The 17598-nt window shown below is 52.4% G+C and overlaps 1 protein-coding gene across 1 annotated transcript in view; it reads left to right on the forward strand.

Annotated features, from left to right (window-relative positions):
- Positions 1 to 17598, forward strand: part of SPTB (spectrin, beta, erythrocytic) — a 132936-nt gene that overhangs the window by 94120 nt on the left and 21218 nt on the right. The window contains 12 exon segments of the mRNA XM_010846823.1: positions 340 to 477; positions 5540 to 6296; positions 6918 to 7120; positions 7218 to 7308; positions 8541 to 8687; positions 9500 to 9763; positions 10142 to 10348; positions 10775 to 10864; positions 14146 to 14424; positions 15980 to 16110; positions 17012 to 17216; positions 17480 to 17598. Of these exon segments, the coding sequence (XP_010845125.1) occupies positions 340 to 477; positions 5540 to 6296; positions 6918 to 7120; positions 7218 to 7308; positions 8541 to 8687; positions 9500 to 9763; positions 10142 to 10348; positions 10775 to 10864; positions 14146 to 14424; positions 15980 to 16110; positions 17012 to 17216; positions 17480 to 17598 (2631 nt within the window).

Below are 17598 nucleotides of genomic sequence, written 5' to 3' on the forward strand. Positions count from 1 at the left end.
TCGGGTGGAAGCAGTGGAACCGTGTTCATGAGCAGCAGCTGGGCCAGTGGAGGTGTGGCAGGTGCTTTCTGTGGCCATCAACACCGCCCACACCTCATTTTTCCTCCATCTCTGTTGAGGCACTGGCCTGTAGAAGTAACCAGGTCTCTCCTAGCCTCATCCAGGAAATGCTAAACCATGAAACTGGACCCATGAACCAGAAAAGAGGGAGTGTCAGCACACCTTTCTCCTTTCTCCCCTCTTACCTGGTGGAAGGAGGTGGAAGGAGAAAGCAAGAGCGTGGCAGAAAGCAAAAGCCACCACTGCCTTAGCAATCCTCATTTTCTCTGTCCACATCAGGTTTGACATCTTGGACCAGGAAATGAAGACGTTGATGACTCAGATTGATGGCGTGAACCTTGCTGCCAACAGCCTGGTAGAGAGTAACCACCCACGCAGTGCAGAAGTGAAGAAGTACCAGAACCGCCTGAACACCAGGTGGGATGTGGGGAGGGCTTGGAGATGGGGGCTTCTTTTCTGGCACATCTGTGGGGTGTGGCCCGGAAGTCAGGAGGCCTGCTATGCATGCCAAGTTTGTACCCTCAGAGTTCCTGCCTCCATCTGCCTTGGTCTCCTTCTGACCCTGGAGCTATAGCCTCAGGGAGGAGGGACCTGGGTGGTGACCAGCCCAGGGAGAGAGATGTGTTCACAGAGCTGCAGTGCTGTGCCTGGAATGGGTGTGTGCTGAGCAATGAAGGAATGCCCTGAGTGCATCCACAGTTAGAATCAGGCCATGTGGTTCTTAGGCCACATTTCCCCGGACGTTCTTAAGCAGGGAAGATTGCTTTCTGAGAGCTCTTAAGTACTGTCCATAAAAGAAAGCTCCTGCTTGTGCCAGAATGCGGCATTGATAATGAGACTGGCTTGAATGAAGAGGAGAATTAGCAAGAAGTCTTGAGCACACGTCATGGCCAGAAGGAAAAACAGGCCCTAAGGAGCCTTTGGAGAGGGACTGCTTAGGATGTAATTGCCACACCAGGACAACGCATGCATCTGTGTTCCGTTCGGTGCCCTGGGCTTTACATGCACAGCTCCATGCTCACTGCCTCGCCACTGCCCCAATCCATTGCCCCACACTTGTGCCTGAGCCCTGCTCTGCCTGAGGTAACCCGGGAAGTGGGGTTAGGGAAGACTTGGCTGTAAAGAAAAGGAGCAGCACAGGGGGCTTAAGAGGAGGCAAGGGGTAACCTCCTGATACTTGGGAGCCACCAGATTGTCTCAGCATCCAAAGAAGGGGGCTGTAGTTCAGGAGGGTCCTCTGCCAGCTGAGGTTTATGCCAAGGAGGGGGATACCTCCAGTTCTTCTTTAGGCTTGGAGGTAACAGTGATGCGCGCGCGTGTGTGTGTGTGTGTGTGCGTGCGAGACAGACAGGAGGAACTTGTCAGCCAGTAATCTGCTGCTTTGAGGAGCTATAGTCAGAGAATGCTGTTACAGACCCCTAAGCCATTCACTGTCCTAAGTGGAATACACCAAGGTACTTGCCATCCTTAGAGGCCTGAAAAGGTAAAATGGCTTTCCATTACGTCTGAGAATTGGAAGCTTCCTGAGCCACATTTCCCAGGCAGCCCGCATCCTGCACAAACGCTTCCTCCCCATGTAGCCCACCCCACTTGGGGTCAGTCCCTTTTGTTAAAAGTCGGTTCTCATCGTGAGTGGAAATCTGCCTCCTTGAAATTTGTATACATCGGTTCTGGCTCTGCCTGTTAGAGATATTGAAACTTACTCGAATTCTTCTTCCACGTGATAGCTCTTCAACTGTTTCTAAAGACAGCTGTCCTCCTTCACCTGCACCCATCGTCCTGCCTCCTTGTGGGTGCTGTTCTCCATACAGGGTCCATCCTCCTCCAACAATATGGTCTAAACTGTGCTTGTTTTCAGGCCAGTACAGGTTTTTCTCCTTCACAGTTTCCAGGATGAAAAAGTATCTTTCCTTGACTGATTTAGAGTTTCACACTCTACCTTTTATTATAATTACTTTCATCTTTGAAGAAGTTTTCTACTAGACTGTAAATGAATAAAGAGCAGTATCTTATAGCGGCCACAGTATCTTGTACAATGCCCACGGTATCTTATATAGTGTCCACAGCATCATATATAGCGTCCACAGCTCTGAGTGCCAAGATTTTATTGTCTGAGGCTCCCTCTGTTGGGAATATTCTTTTCGCAGGTATCCTCACTCCCACATGTTACTCAGACCTCAGGTCACATGTCCTCTTCTTGGTGCAGTTTACACTGACCACCCCATTCACAGTATCATCTCCTCCTTCCCATCCAGTTCCTCTGCCTCAATCCCATTTTCTTGCTTCCTTTTAAAGATTTTTAAAAATTGTTTATTCATTTATTTTTGGCTGCGCTGGGTCTTCATTGCTGCATGCAGGCGTTCTGTAGTTGCAACGACTGGGATCTACTCCTTAGTTGCAGCGAGCAGGGGTTACTGTCTAATTGCACTGTGCGGGCTTCTCATTGCAGTGGCTTCTCTTGTGGAGCCCAGGCTTTAGGCATGTGGGCTTCAGTAGTTGCCACCCACAGGCCTTAGAAGTTACAGAAAAAGGGCTTAGATGCCCCGCAGCATGTGCAATCTTCCTGGACTAGAAAGTGAGCCCATGTCCCCTGCATTGGCAGGCAGATTCTCAATCACTAGATCACCAGGGAAGTCCCCCCCTTTTCCCCCCTTTAAATTGGATTTTTTAAAACTGTTTATTTGGGGGTTTTTGGTCACACCACGTAGCATGTGAGATATTAGTCTCCCAACCTGCTATTGAAGCAGCGCCCCCTGCATTACAAGTGCAGAGTCTTAACCACTGGACCACCAGGGACTGGTGCTTAACTTTTCTCCATTGTACTTGTCACCACTTGATGGAGTAGGCACTCACTTGCCTCTGCCCATTTGAATGGGAGCACTTTACTTCATTCGTGGTTCTATCCCTGGAGCCTAGAACAGTGGCACAAGACACGTACGTGATGTTTGTGTGATGTAACACCGAGCGTAACCGAGGACAGAACGGAAATGTGCCAGGCTCAGCACACCTGGGAGAAGGCAGTGGCAACCCACTCCAGTGTTCTCGCCTGGAGAATCCCAGGGACAGAGGAGCCTAGTGGGCTGCCGTCTATGGGGTCGCACCGAGTCGGACACGACTGAATGACTTAGCAGCAGCACACCTGAGTCACTCAAGCACTTACCAAATATGTGATTACCTCCCACCATACACATTCTGGTTGACCAATATTATCTTACAATATCTTGGGCCCAGGACCACACCTGGACTCCTGAATGGCCTGGCCAGTGCTGCCTAGAGCAGCTCTAACAATGTCCCCCCTTTTGGAGACGGTGCAGGGGAGGGGAAGGTGGGTTTGGGAAGCAGACGAGACCCGAACGTCACCCTGTCCCCTGTGTGGCCCCTGCCTGGTGGCTGCAGTGAGGCCAAATCAAGAAAAGCCTGGAAAGTCACCATGGAGCCTCCTTCCTAGGGGCACTGCCAAATGGTCTCCTGTGGCTTCTGGACGGGGCTGGGAAGCTTCCCAGCCCGGGGGCACCTCGCTTTCCTTTCACAGTAGTTTCAGACCACCTTGGGGGGAACCTCCAGCCCCTTTCCCTTAACATCCAGCCTCAGCAGCATCCGTGTTACAGGCACAAAACTCCCCAGAGGTCAGGGGCCTTACCTTTGGATTCTTCTTCCCTCTTTCCTGGAATTTCCCATCCTTTCTCTGGGCTCGTCCTCCTCTCTCTCTTGGAACTCCCGATCCTTCCCAGCCCTCTTCCCACTGCTTTGCAGACCTGTCTTCCACCCCGAGACTGAGGTCACCCTGGGAATGCCCACAGTGCACTCTACCCATTCCATCTGCCTCCTCCCTCTACCTCCATCCCCAGGTGCCTGGGCTTCAAAGATGAGTGACTCAGGGCCCCATCCTTAAATAGCTCACTGCTGGTGATGTGTTCACTGAAGCACAGCTCAGATGACCACCGTGAGACCTGCTCTTACCACCCCTCCTGCTCCTCACAGCTCCCTTAGTCCTTTCTGCCTGGTGTGTGTGATGTACGTCGTACTTTATATTATTGTTGTTTGATGAGTTTATCGTACTTTCTTTCTAACTCATACACTCCATGGAGCAAAGTCTGGCTATGACTATTATTCCCTAAGGCCCAAAGCCAGAACAAAGTCTGGCTATGACCGTATGTTCCCAAAGCTCTTCATAATGCTTATACATTGTGGGTAATCAAGAGAGATGAACTCAGTTAGTGACTGCACGTACAGCGTACTCTCGTGTGCTTCCGGGTCACAGTGATGCAGGATGAGCAAACCCAGGTCCAGGGGAGGTGTCCCTGGTGGTGTGCCCAGACTACTGAGCGGCTCTTTAGAAGAGGTTTACTGTGGGCTGCACACCAGTTGCAGGACATCTGGCCATCTTTTGCACACTCCCCAGGTTCATTCCACACAGCACATGAAGGTTAAGATGTTTTCATTTCAATCCCAACTTCTCCTTCCCCCTTCCTCCTCTTCTTCCTTCTCTTCACTACGACTCTTTTCTTTGACAGCCATGCTGGTTTTCCTTAGGCCCTGGGCACTTGGAACATGATCTTAGACATTTGTGTGGTTCCTCTGGGGCAGCTGGGATCCTGTGTCATAAAGCTTTCTTATGTTGATAATGGGGTGTTTCCAATTATTTTCAGTACAGGCATACCTCAGAAATAATGTGGGTTCAGTTGCAGACCAGCCCAATAATCAAATATCAAAATATCAATATCAAAATAAAATGAGTCACACACAAATTTGGGGAGTTCCCAGTGCATATAAAAGTTGTTTACAAAAAATACTGTAGGCTACTAAGTGTGCAACATCATTATGCCTAGGAAAACAAGGTACAAACATTAATTTAAAAATACTTTATTGCTAAAAAATGCCCATCCTCTGCGCCTTCAGTGAGTCATAACCTTTTTGCAATAGTAACGTCAAAGTTCACTGCCCACAGAGCACCGTACAAGTATAATAATGAGAGAGTTTGAAATATTGCAGTAATTACCAAACTATGATAGACATGAAGTGAGCAGAGGTTGCAAAAATGGCACTGATAGATGTTTCAACAAAGGATTGCTACAGATCCTCGAATCATAAAAGAAAAGAAAAACAAAAGCCCCATAGTATCTGTGAAGTACAGGAAAGCAAAGCTGAATAAAACGAGATATGCTTGCATTTCAAAAACTCTGGAAAATTGTATGTTTGCCTGAATTTCAACTACATATAGAGCTTACATGCAGAGCATCATGTTGCTTTATTGATGGTTGTAATAACATCACAGCTCACCTCCTGCTAATGGAAAGCTCTGGCAGTTCTGTTGTCTTGAGTAAAATTGGATGAACTGACGCATCACAGTTGGTTGGAGAGATGACTCTTTTTTCACTGTGCAGGTTCTATCAGGGGAGACTCTGGTGGGAAATCTGGAAGGGACACCCTGTGGGAAAGGTGAAGGAAGAGGCTGTCTGACTCCCGTCTCCCTCGGCAGGTGGCAGGACTTCCAGACCATGGTGTCCGAACGGCGGGAGGCCGTGGACTCGGCCCTCCGGGTCCACAACTACTGCGTGGACTGCGAGGAGACTGGCAAGTGGATCGCGGACAAGACGAAGGTGGTGGAGTCCACAAAGGACCTGGGTCGGGACCTGGCGGGGGTCATTGCCATCCAGCGCAAGTTGTCGGGGCTGGAGCGTGACGTGGCTGCCATCCAGGCCCGTCTGGGCACGCTGGAGCGGGAGTCACAGCAGTTGATGGCGTCACACCCTGAGCTGAAGGAGGACATTGAGCAGAGGCAGGCATACGTGGAGGAGCTGTGGCAGGGCCTAATGCAGGCCTTGAAGAGCCAGGAGGCCTCCCTGGGGGAAGCCAGCCAGCTGCAGGCCTTCCTGCAGGATCTGGATGCCTTCCAGGCCTGGCTATCCACGACCCAGAAGGATGTGGCCTCCAAGGACATGCCCGAGTCCCTCCCGGAGGCCGAGCAGCTCCTGCAGCAGCACGCGGCCATCAAGGACGACATCGACAGGCACCAGGAAAGCTACCAGAAAGTCAGGGTGTCCGGGGAGAAGGTGACCCATGGCCAGACGGACCCAGAGTACCTGCTCCTGGGCCAGCGGCTAGACGGCCTAGAAAAGGGCTGGGATGCCCTGAGCCGGATGTGGGAGAGCCGCAGCCAGGCCCTCACCCAGTGCCTCGGCTTCCAGGAGTTCCAGAAAGATGCCAAGCAGGCTGAGGCCATCCTCAGCAACCAGGTAGGGAGAGGCACTGGGGGCTGGGGGCATCTCTCAAGGCAAGAGAATTTGTAGGTTATAAGCCTGCGGACGTGCTATGGGGCTCAGGGATCACACTGTGCTTTTCTTAGTTTCTCTCTAGTTCAGGGGACAGTCCTCTTTGTTCCTTATCACGTGCCCTTTCCAGTCCCGTGTCCCAAACTGTTTCTTATTCTTGGGCCAGTTAGAGGCTTGTTGTTGCTGTTCAGTCGCTCAGTCACATCTGACTCTTGGTGACCCCATGGACTGCAGCATACAAGGCTTCCCTGTCCTTCACCGTCTCCTGGAGTTTGCTCAGACTCATGTGCATTGAGTTAGCAGTGCCATCCAACCATCTCATCTTCTGTTATCCCCTTCTCTTCTTGCCTTCAGAGAAGAATTTTTCCCTGGATGGCTATCCTTCCATCTGGTTTGGGTACCCTACTCATCAGGTGCCCTGGGCAGGGGCAGGGAACAGGACTCAGGGACCTTCCTCCTTCCACAACTGCAGGGGGCGCCATTCACGCTGTAACCTGCATGGCTGCACGTGGTGCTCCTGCCTGGCAAGGGCCCTCTCCTCCACCTCCTCACCTCCATGCCTTGTCTGGAAACTTGCTTCGACAGGAATATACCCTGGCTCACTTGGAGCCCCCAGACTCCCTAGAAGCTGCAGAGGCCGGGATCCGGAAGTTTGAGGATTTCTTGGTGTCTATGGAGAACAACCGGGATAAGGTTTTGAGTCCTGTGGACTCTGGAAACAAGCTGGTAGCTGAGGGGAACCTCTACTCAGACAAGATCAAGGAGAAGGTGCAGCTGATTGAGGACAGGTACTCTCTGCCCCGAGGGTCAGGGGGCCGGAGCCAGGTAGGGTAGTGGTGCAGTACACAGCACCCTCGTGACTTGTGGTTCCGGCTTTCCTTGTAGGCACAGGAAGAACAACGAGAAGGCCCAAGAGGCCTCGGACCTTCTGAAAGACAACCTGGAGCTCCAGAACTTCCTGCAGAACTGCCAGGAGGTAAGGCTCCAGCCAGGCTGGCCACTTTGCAGGAGATTCCCTCTAGAAGCATGGTGCCCTGGAGGTGGGAAGTCCTTTCTAACTCAGGAGTCTGGATTCCACAAGCAGAGAGCTCTGGGCTCATAACGGCTTAAGTCTTTCATCTTCTAGAATCTGGTTTCACGATTTTTTTTTCAAATCTGTAAAGATATCTTTTAATTTGTCAAGTCTGGGACAAGATTTCTCAAAAAGTGCCCCGAGGACTATCTGTATTAGAATCACCTAGGGCCCTGGTCAGGGTTGGCCTGAAAATCATGCGACCTTTGCATGATTGTACACACAGGGCCCGGTATGTACAAGGGCCTCCTGTTTGGTTTAATACTCTGCTGTTGCCGGCTTGCAATTCTTAATGACTTTGAATATTTCCATTTTACACCAGGCCCTGCAAATTATGGAGCTGGTCCTGGCTCTAGTTAAACTCAGACTTCTGGGCCCCAGTTGGGCCCAGATGAATCAGAACTTAGGGGGTAAGATAGAGAGCAGCATTCTCAACAAGCTTTTCAGTTGGAGAACCACTGAATCAGAAGTTCTTCACTCAGCCTGGGGTGAGCTGTCCAGGAAAATCTTTACCCTGCACTCCTAGGTCTCTCCATGAACAGTGCTTCCAAGTGGAATGGGGCTTCCCCTGACATTTTTGTTGCTTCCATCCTCATACCCCTTTGCTCTCAACTCAAATGACTTTGTACTCACCCACCTCTGCCCTTGGTACAAGCCAAGCTTGGTGTAATGCCAGGACATCTTGGAAACATGAGAGACTCAAAAGTTCTTCCTTCACTGTTATTATAGGATCCGCCCTTGGCTTTGTCCTCAAATAATATTTTTTTCACCCTACTGCCAAAGGGTGGGTTTAACCCACCATTCAGTAAACTCATGTTGAGCTACTGCTATAGGCCAGGCCCTGTCCTTGGTCCTGGAAATGTGGAGAGAAGTGTGAATATCCTGGTGTCGTACTGCACGTGCTCCAGAGGGGAAGACACGGTGGAGCCTGTGTTTCAGCCCTGAGACTATGCAGGTTAAGTCTCCTGTCCTGGGAGTTAGGGATCCTGAGTCAGAGGGGAGTACTCTGTTGTGTTCATACTTCCTCCCCTTGGCCTTCTTCTTCTGCAGCCAGAGGTGGGCAGCAGGTTCATCCATGAGCCCCTGGCCAAAGAGGGACACTCAGGGACCATGGATCCCATTCTTTCTACCCACAGCTCACTCTCTGGATCAATGACAAGCTGCTAACATCTCAGGATGTCTCCTATGATGAAGCTCGAAACCTTCATAACAAATGGCTAAAGCACCAGGCATTCGTGGCAGAGCTGGCTTCCCACCAGGGGTGGCTGGAGAACATTGACGCGGTGAGCAGAGCAAGTTATGGGGTCTCTGCTTGGGGATGCTTCCTTGAGTGGAGCTGAGCATGGGGCACAGGCACTGGCCCGGAGCTTGCTGAGCAGTATAGAACCTGGATGTGAAAAACTCCTCCAAGTAGTGGTTAAACCTTGGAACTCCTGATAATCCGATGTTGTTAAGCCTGCACAGAATGGGTGCCTCCTGTGGGTCACTTGAGTCTCGGGACAGTCCAGTACACTAAGAACATGAGCCTGTGCATCCAGTACCAGGAGGGCAGTAATCTCTTGTCTGCCATCCATCATCCTCACCAGGATGTCCTGCCCAGAGGCAGGGGGATCTGTGAGATGAGCAGAGTGGGCCATGGACTACTGACCCTCATTGTTTGGATGAGCAGAACCACCAGGGAGTTGTCATTCATAGCAGAGGTCCTGTCTGTGACAAGCTTGTCCAGGGGCCCAAGTCAAAAATATGGCTGGAGTCAGGCCTGGGAAGAGAAAGAGAGGAGAAAGAGGAGCCTCTTGCTCCTGTCGCTATCCGGAAAAAGCAGGCCTGGGAGCCACACTAGTTTGTGTCCATCGTAGTTAAGTGTACAGGCTCCAAGCCAGGCTGCCTGACTCCTTAACCTCCACATGCCTCAGTTTCTGGTGCAAATAACTCTGGAGGTACAGAATTTTTCAGCTAAGCCTCACCCAAGTTCTAGACAGATCCATTGCCTCACCGACCTCCCCTCAGTTAGCCCTTGGCAACCACCTGGAGCAAGGTGACTCTCCAAGGGTCCTCTCCAACACCGTAGGGTGAACATTTCTCCTTCCCCACACAGGAAGGAAAGCAGCTGATGGAAGAGAAGCCCCAGTTTGCGGTCCTGGTCTCGCAGAAGCTGGAAGCCCTGCACCAGCTCTGGGACGAGCTTCAGGCCAACACACAAGACATGGCACAGCACCTGTCAGCTGCCAGGAGCTCCGACCTGCGCTCGCAAACCCAGGCCGACCTCAACAAGTGGATCCGGGCCATGGAGGACCAGCTGCAGTCAGACGACCTGGGCAAGGACCTGACCAGTGTCAACAGGATGCTGGCTAAGCTGAAGGCGAGTGAACGGGTTGCAGACTGGGGCCGTTGGCATGGAGGGAGTCTTGGCAGCAAATCTGCAACCTGAAAGGGAATACCATCCTGTTCCCTTAGCTAGGCTGGCTTTTATCATGTCTCCCAGTTTATAACCCAGCTCCTACCCTCTGTGGCGGGTAAGACAGGGACGGATCCAGCCAGGGTGATAAAAGTGTGCATAAGAAGTGTGGCATAGGTGCTCAGAGAAGCAAAAGGTGAGGTGGGGGCAATCCAAGAAGACTCCCTGGGGAAGGCTGAGTGCAAGCCAGGCCTTGGAGGATTGGTGGGACGTGGACGATGAGGAGGAGGGGGGCTTGCCAGGTGCCAGGCCCGGTGCCGACACCATCCTCTCATGTCCCAGCGCGTGGAGGACCAAGTGAATGTGCGCAAGGAGGAGCTGGAGGAGCTGTTTGCCCAGATGCCCTCGCTGGGAGAGGAGGCGGGGGATGAAGCCCTGAGCATTGAGAAGCGGTTCCTGGACCTTCTGGAGCCCTTGGGGAGGAGGAAGAAGCAGCTGGAATCATCCAGAGCCAAGCTGCAGATCAGCCGGGACTTAGAGGATGAGACGGTGAGTGGGCACAGCGGCCCCCCTTCCCCAGCTGTCATCGGAGTGGCTGGCTGCTGCCCAGGGCAGTTCTTGGCAGGAGTCGCCTGGTCATCTCACCACCTCATTTCATAGGGTGCTTGTAATGATTACATTAAACATAAAAGTAAGCCAGTGCCCTTTGAAGGGTGGCTCTCTCGTGGACCTTAGGGGCCAGACAGACTTGGGCTCGAGATCCAGCAATGTTGCCACCCGCCTTGAAGTGACCAGGAGCAAGTTACTTGGAACCTCAGTTCAGAGTATCAGAATGCCCCCCTTTTACAAAACACTGATGGGGTGTTGGGAGGAACAGGAGGGACACAGTAGGCAGAGCTGTGTCTGACCCGTGGTGAGTGATGGAAGGGTGGCTGTGGTTGTCATCAGCTCTCTCCTGCCCTCTGGTCTCCGCAGCTCTGGGTGGAGGAGAGGCTGCCTCTGGCCCAGTCGACCGACTATGGCACTAACCTGCAAACCGTGCAGCTCTTCATGAAGAAGAATCAGGTGAGTCCTGCTACCTGTTCAGTCCCTCCTGCCCCCACCACTCCTCAGGCAAGAAGGCCCAGCTCTGACGACACAAAGCCCCAGCAGCAGATTACAGACTACTATTCTTGTTGACAGTTTCAGGGTTCCCAGTCTGTATTCTTCTGCAGCTTTGGTGATAGCAGAGAGAATTCTAGGGGAACCATGGGGGTTGGTGAACAGGAATGAGGAGTCCAGGTGCTTTGGACTTTGGGGCCATGCAGGGCACAGGTGAGTATAGGACCTGGAGGCCCTGGCCTGGGGTTTCACGTGCTTTGCAGCTTCTGTATTCCGTTGCCTCCCTGAGAGGAGGCTCATAGCTCCTGGTGTCTCTCCTGTCGCTGCTTTGTCCCTTTTTCAGGGCTAAGCTTGGCCTGTTAGGTCTCCTCAGGGCAAGTAGGCTTCTACTCTCTGAAACACATGAGGATGCTTGTGGGGCTCTAACCCCCGCTTCATTTAGAGGAAGCCACTAAACTTGGACTCTGAGCCATAGGAACAAACATCCATTGGCTGTTCTGCTGTTTTAGGCCTGATTGGGAACTTCTGTGGCGTTGGTCAGAAGCCTGGAAGCAAGCGGATGCTCGTCCTCTGTCAGGGCTGCAGGGAAGCCTGCGTCCTCTGGGAAGGCCAGTGGTATGGGTTTGTGGTCTGACCATGCAGTCTGGCCAGGGGCTGACTGTACCCCTGCTCTTAGTTGGAGTCCCTCCTGCCTGGTTTGCTCTCTGGCTCAGGAAGCGGGGGGCAGCTGCAGTGTCGATCAGGGAGAATCTGGGAACTTAGAGAAGAGCAGAATGTCCCAGAGTGACAGTCGGTACTGCAGCAACTTGGGAAAGGAAGGTCATGGCAGACAGTACTTACTTCTTCCAAAAATGTCAGCAGCCAACATCTGCCCACAGAACCCAGCAACTGTGCCAGGGCATGAATTAATTATACTAAAAGTGGTTTCTTGAAACCTCCCTCTAACTCTTTGCTTCCAGTTGGCATGATCATGGCACTGAGGCTCCAGTGGCAGCATGTAGGTACCCAAACTAGAAAGTGGTAGAGATAGAGGTTCCACTAACACATCAGCCTCCAGTTAAAGGGGGAAGGCTGGCAGAAGACAGTATCCTTGAGGCTTCAGTTTCCTCTACTATAAAATGAGCCACCTCTGGTCCTTTCAACACTCAATACTTTAGTCTTAGAGTTATTGCTAAATGATTTTCACCTCCCTGGGCTGAATATGGCTATTTCAGGAGAAGGGCAAGAATAATATGGATGGGGTTCCCCTTAACATGAAGGGAAAGACAATCTCTTGGGTGAGCGTGGCTGCTCCAGTAAAGATGATTTTAGGCTAGCCCCACTAAAGCTGAAATTCCATTTTATCATTCCTTCTATTGCAGTAGTCCGTGTGCATCAGACTCACCCAGAGGGCCTGTTAAAACACACTTGACCGGGCTCCACCCTAGATCCTCTGCAGCATACTCTGGGAGCAGAGCCTGATAACTTGCGTTTCTATTAAGATCCTAGGTGATGCTGATGCTGTTGGCCTGGAACCCCACTTTGAGAACCACTGCTCTAATGGCCATCACTGTGACTAGAACCCAACCTGCAAGGTGCCTCATGAAGGGTTCTCAACTCTAGCTGCACATTAGAATCACCCAAGGGAAACCTTTAGACATACGAGTGCCTGGGCCCCATCTCAGATCAACTCATTAGGATCTCTGGGGATGGGGTGGCCCTATCTATGTCTAGTTTCCCCCAGTAATTCAATGTTCAACCAGGGTTAAGAAGCACTGTCCAGCCTGGCCTGGCTCCCACCTCCCCCTGAATCTTCTGTCTTATCCCTTTCACCCTCCCTCATAGTATTCTAGCTTGCCTGGCCCTTTGGACCATACAGGTTTCCTTCCAGGGACTTCCTTGACACTGGCTTCCTTGACACAGGTCCTTTGGACCATACCAAGGTTTCCTTCCAGGGACTTCCTTGACACTGGCTCTGTCCCCCTGCCAGCAATACTCATCCTCCAGATCTCTGGAGTTTCTTTCTCTCATCGGTCACGTCTCACTCAGATGTTATCTGTACAGAAAACCCTTCCTGGACCGCCAGCTAGAGTGGCCACTGCCACGCCTCGGAGAACAATCTTCATCTCCTTGGTGTCTGTTCCTTGTATCACCTGTTATCTACGTTCATTTGTTTATTTACATGTTTATCCTTCCTCTACTAGAGTGTACACTTTATGAGGGCAGGGGTTTTGTTTATCTTGTCCCCATATTGTCCCTAGAACTGGGCCTGTTACCTTGGAAATAATTTAATAACTAGGTATTAAATGGATGGAGTCAAGGAACAAGATGTCCTAAGTAAGCACACTGAGCAGAAGCCTAGGAAGGAATTTGCTTCAAAGGAGAGAGACAGAAATAGCTTTCTAGTGTACCTGAAGAGTTCATAGATCTCAGGGAAAGTAAACAGGTGAGTGGAAGCTGACACCCTGGGTTGTTTGCATACAGTTGCAGAGACCACAAGAAATTGTCTGACTCGAGATTCCAAGCATCAGGTGTAAAGGTGCCTTTCAACAAGTTAGGTGACTTACAGGTATTGATAGTTCCATGTATTTTGAATGCTGACGGTCACAGCACTGGCCATGTATCCTGTTCTTGCCCATCACCAAAGTGGGAAGAAAATACCATTTTGGTAACTGAAGTCTCAAGCAGGAAATAATACAAAGCTCAGAAAAGATTTAAGAAATAGAAACAGAAAACAAAACAAAATCCTACCCTGAATAAGGAACAACTGCTGACTATTGTTTTATACAGAGTAAAAGTTGCTAAAATCAGATCCCAGAAGGCCATTTAAGAGTCGTTTTCCAAAAACAAACAAACAAACAAAAGTCATTTTCCTCTCCTCCACCACGCACAGCAAATCGAGCTGTGCTGAAATCGAGCTCTACTGAAACAGGAGTAGGGAGCCGTCAGGAGCTCCGGCTCTGGGATCCAAGAGAGCCGTGTTCAAATCCCACCCTGTCACTCAAAGCCCACAGGGACTTTAACCGCTCTGTGTTGGCCTCCAGTGTTTATCTCAGAAGCTCACGGGAGGGTGAGAGGAGGGTGGGTGGACCCAGCACTGCACGGGGCACATGGTCACAGGCCGTTTTTACGGCCACCCGCTCTGCTCAAGCTTCCCTAAGTGGTTCGGGGCGAGAGGTGCCCGGGAGGGGCCCTGCGCTGCCCTGCATGGTGGGAAGGCCAGCCCCTGAGCCTTCAGCCCCTGAGCCCTTCCCCTCTGGCCACAGACGCTGCAGAACGAGATCTTGGGCCACACGCCCCGGGTGGAGGACGTGCTGTACAGAGGGCAGCAGCTGGTGGCGGCGGCCGAGATTGACTGCCAGGACGTGGAGGAGCGCCTGGGGAAGCTGCAAGGCTCATGGGACACACTGCGGGAGGCAGCGGCCAGCCGGCTGCAGCACCTGCGGGAGGCCAGCGAGGCCCAGCAGTACTACCTGGACGCGGGCGAGGCTGAGGCCTGGATCGGCGAACAGGAGTTCTACGTCTTCTCCGACGAGAACCCCCAGGTCGGCTCGGGCAGGGTCCAGGGTTGGGAACCAAAACCAGCTGAGAAGAAGAGCCAGGGGGGAGGAAGGCTGTCAGGGGGGCACCTGGAAGGCCAGGTGTGTGAGGAGTGAGGGCAGTGGGCAGGGGTCCAGGTGCCTTCAGGACACCCCTCCTCTTGAGAACGTATGATGCATGTACTCCAGCCGGGTGCCCTGTTCAGTCGCTCAGTCGTGTCCAACTCTTTGCAACCCCATGAACCACAGCACGCCAGGTCTCCCTGTCCATCACCAACTCCCAGAGTCCACCCAAACTCATGTCCATTGAGTCGGTGATGCCATCCAACCATCTCATTCTCTGTCATCCCCTTCTCCTCCTGCCCTCAATCTTTCCCAGCATCAGGGTCTTTTCAAATGAGTCAGCTCTCCGCATCAGGTGGCCAAAGCATTGGAGTTTCAGCTTCAACATCAGTCCCTCCAGTGAACACCCAGGACTGATCTCCTTTAGGCTGGACTGGTTGGATCTCCTTGCAGTCCAAGGGACTCTCAAGAATCTTCTCCAACACCACAGTTCAAAAGCATCAATTTTTCGGCGCTCAGGTTTCTTTATAGTCTAACTCACATCCATACATGACTACTGGAAAAACCATAGCCTTGACTAGATGGACCTTCTGAAGTTGGCTGTGAATTTTAGTGTGTGTATCTATATCAAATCACTTTCACATTATACATTTAACCGTGTAGCATTTCTTACTAATTCCTCTACCTACTCCTATATTGCTTCTAGTTTCTCAGATGTTCAGTTCCGTTCAGTTCAGTCGCTCAGTTGTGTCCAACTCTATGCGACCCCATGAATCGCAGCATGCAGCATGCCAGGCCTCCCTGTCCATCACCATCTCCTGGAGTTCACTCAAACTCACATCCTTCGAGTCAGTGATGCCTTCCAGCCATCTCATCCTCTGTTGTCCCCTTCTCCTCCTGCCCCCAATCCCTCCCAGCATCACAGTCTTTTCCAATGAGTCAACTCTTTGCATGAGGTGGCCAAAGTACTGGAGTTTCAGCTTTAGCATCATCCCTTCCAAAGAACACCCAGGGCTGATCTCCTTTAGAATGGACTGGTTGGATCTCCTTGCAGTCCAAGGGACTCTCAAGAGTCTTCTCCAACACCACAGTTCAAAAGCATCAATTCTTAGGTGCTCAGCTTTCTAGTTAGATTTGCTCTAACCCAAGAGTTCTTCACGTTTTTTTGTGTGTCAGGGGTTCTATGCAGATGTACTGTGGTGGGAGGGTGTGAGAGGTGAGGTTAGGGGATCTCTAAAAGCTGGGGTGATACAGGAAGTTTTCATGAGGAGAGAGGTTGGACCAGGGCCTGGGAGGGTGGATGTCAGGTAAGAATTGAGGGCATCGAAAGGAAGGTAGGATGCGGGCATTGCCGGGCACCGGGAGTAGCAGGAAGAGACCGCACAGCGCTCCTGGGGTGTCCCGCAAGCCTGGCCCTCCCGAATCTCGGGCACCTCCTGGAGCTGGGCTGTGACCTGGATGAAATGAGCTTGTGCCCTGACAGTCCACTTCCTCCCAGGATGAAGAGAGTGCCATCGTGATGCTGAAGCGGCACTTGCGGCAGCAGCGGGCGGTGGACGAATATGGGAGGAACATCAAGCAGCTGGCTGGCCGGGCCCAGGGCCTGCTATCTGCAGGCCACCCCGAGGGGTGCGTGTGCCTCCAGAGGTGACCTGGCCAGGTCCTGGTCACGCCCCCTGCCCCTGCCAAGCAGGATCCCTTCAGGTCCACGAGTTTGAGAAGTCTACCTTCTGGACTGCTGGTTGGCCCCAGTTCCCTCTTGCATCGTGGTTTAGTGTGACTTCAAACAGGGCTGATGGAAGGAGGCCTGGTTGGCAAAGAGATTAGGGAACAGAGTAGCAAAACTGCCTGCCTGGTGAACTGAGAGCTCCCATCTTTGGAGGAGTTAGTCTTCTGCATCTTTTAGCCTAGTCTAACTTTGCTTTTTGTGTGTGGTCCAGAAGGTAGGTCAGGATCTCGCAGTGTCTCGGCAAAATCATTATATGCCGTCTAAACTGTTGAGTGGTGTGGGTGCAGCGTCAGTGAAGCCCACTGGGTCAGGCACCTCAGGCTGCCCCCAAGCCTGGCCCTGTCCTCAGGGCACCCACAGCAGCCACTTCAGCATCTCCTAAGGACCCCCAAGGACTGAAGAGCCCCTGGTACCGCACATCCCTCCCTAAGGAGCCAAGCAGGCCTGCTGCTGGTGGAGCCAGGCTCAGACTGCCCACTCCCCTGCCAGCCTCCTTGGAAGAACAGTGGAAGAGTTCTCCATCCAGACCAGTCTCTCTGAGCTTCCCAGAGTCAGGGGCAGGGACAGGAGGCAACTCCTGGCAGAGGACGCATTTCCTCATCCCCTGAAGCATCATGGTCTAAGGGATGGTTCCTTTTCTCCCAGCTCTTCCCCATTAAAAGTCACTGCCATATCTTCGAAGCTGTGCTCCCCCATGCATCCAGGCCTCAGGGCTGGGAAGGAGGAAGCGGGCTCCTTGAAGCTGGCTGCCCTGGGTTCTTGGCCGCCCCCTCTGAGGACTTTTCTTGTTTTGAATCCCAGAGAACAAATCATCAGACTTCAGGGGCAGGTGGACAAGCAGTATGCAGGGCTGAAGGATATGGCAGAGGAGCGCAGGCGGAAGCTGGAGAACATGTACCACCTGTTCCAGCTCAAGAGGGAGGTGGATGACCTGGAGCAGTGGATTGCAGAGAAGGACACGGTGGCCTCCTCCTCGGAAATGGGGCAAGACTTTGACCACGTGACTGTGAGTATCCTCGGCCCCTGCTTGCTTAGTCTCCCTCTGATGCAGCAGACCTGGGAGCTGTCTCTCCCCTTCCACGCTCACACACACACACACACCTGCCAGGTGCAATGTGCCGCAGTGATGAGGGCTCCCCCGTGTGAGCTCAGGCACCCTGGGGAAGGTGTCAGAGCCCAGCTCCAGGCGGTGGCAGGTGCCATTGGGAGTCTATGTGAACCCCGAGCCCTGATAACCGATAACCACGTTTACCATCTACCCTTGTCCAGGTGCTCCGGGACAAGTTCCGGGACTTTGCCCGGGAGACCGGGGCGATTGGGCAGGAGCGGGTGGACAACGTGAATGCCATCATTGAGCGGCTCATCGACGCGGGCCACTCCGAGGCAGC

Source organism: Bison bison, unplaced genomic scaffold (genome assembly GCF_000754665.1).
Source record: "Bison bison bison isolate TAMUID 2011002044 unplaced genomic scaffold, Bison_UMD1.0 scf7180017864239, whole genome shotgun sequence".
NCBI lineage: Eukaryota > Metazoa > Chordata > Mammalia > Artiodactyla > Bovidae > Bison > Bison bison.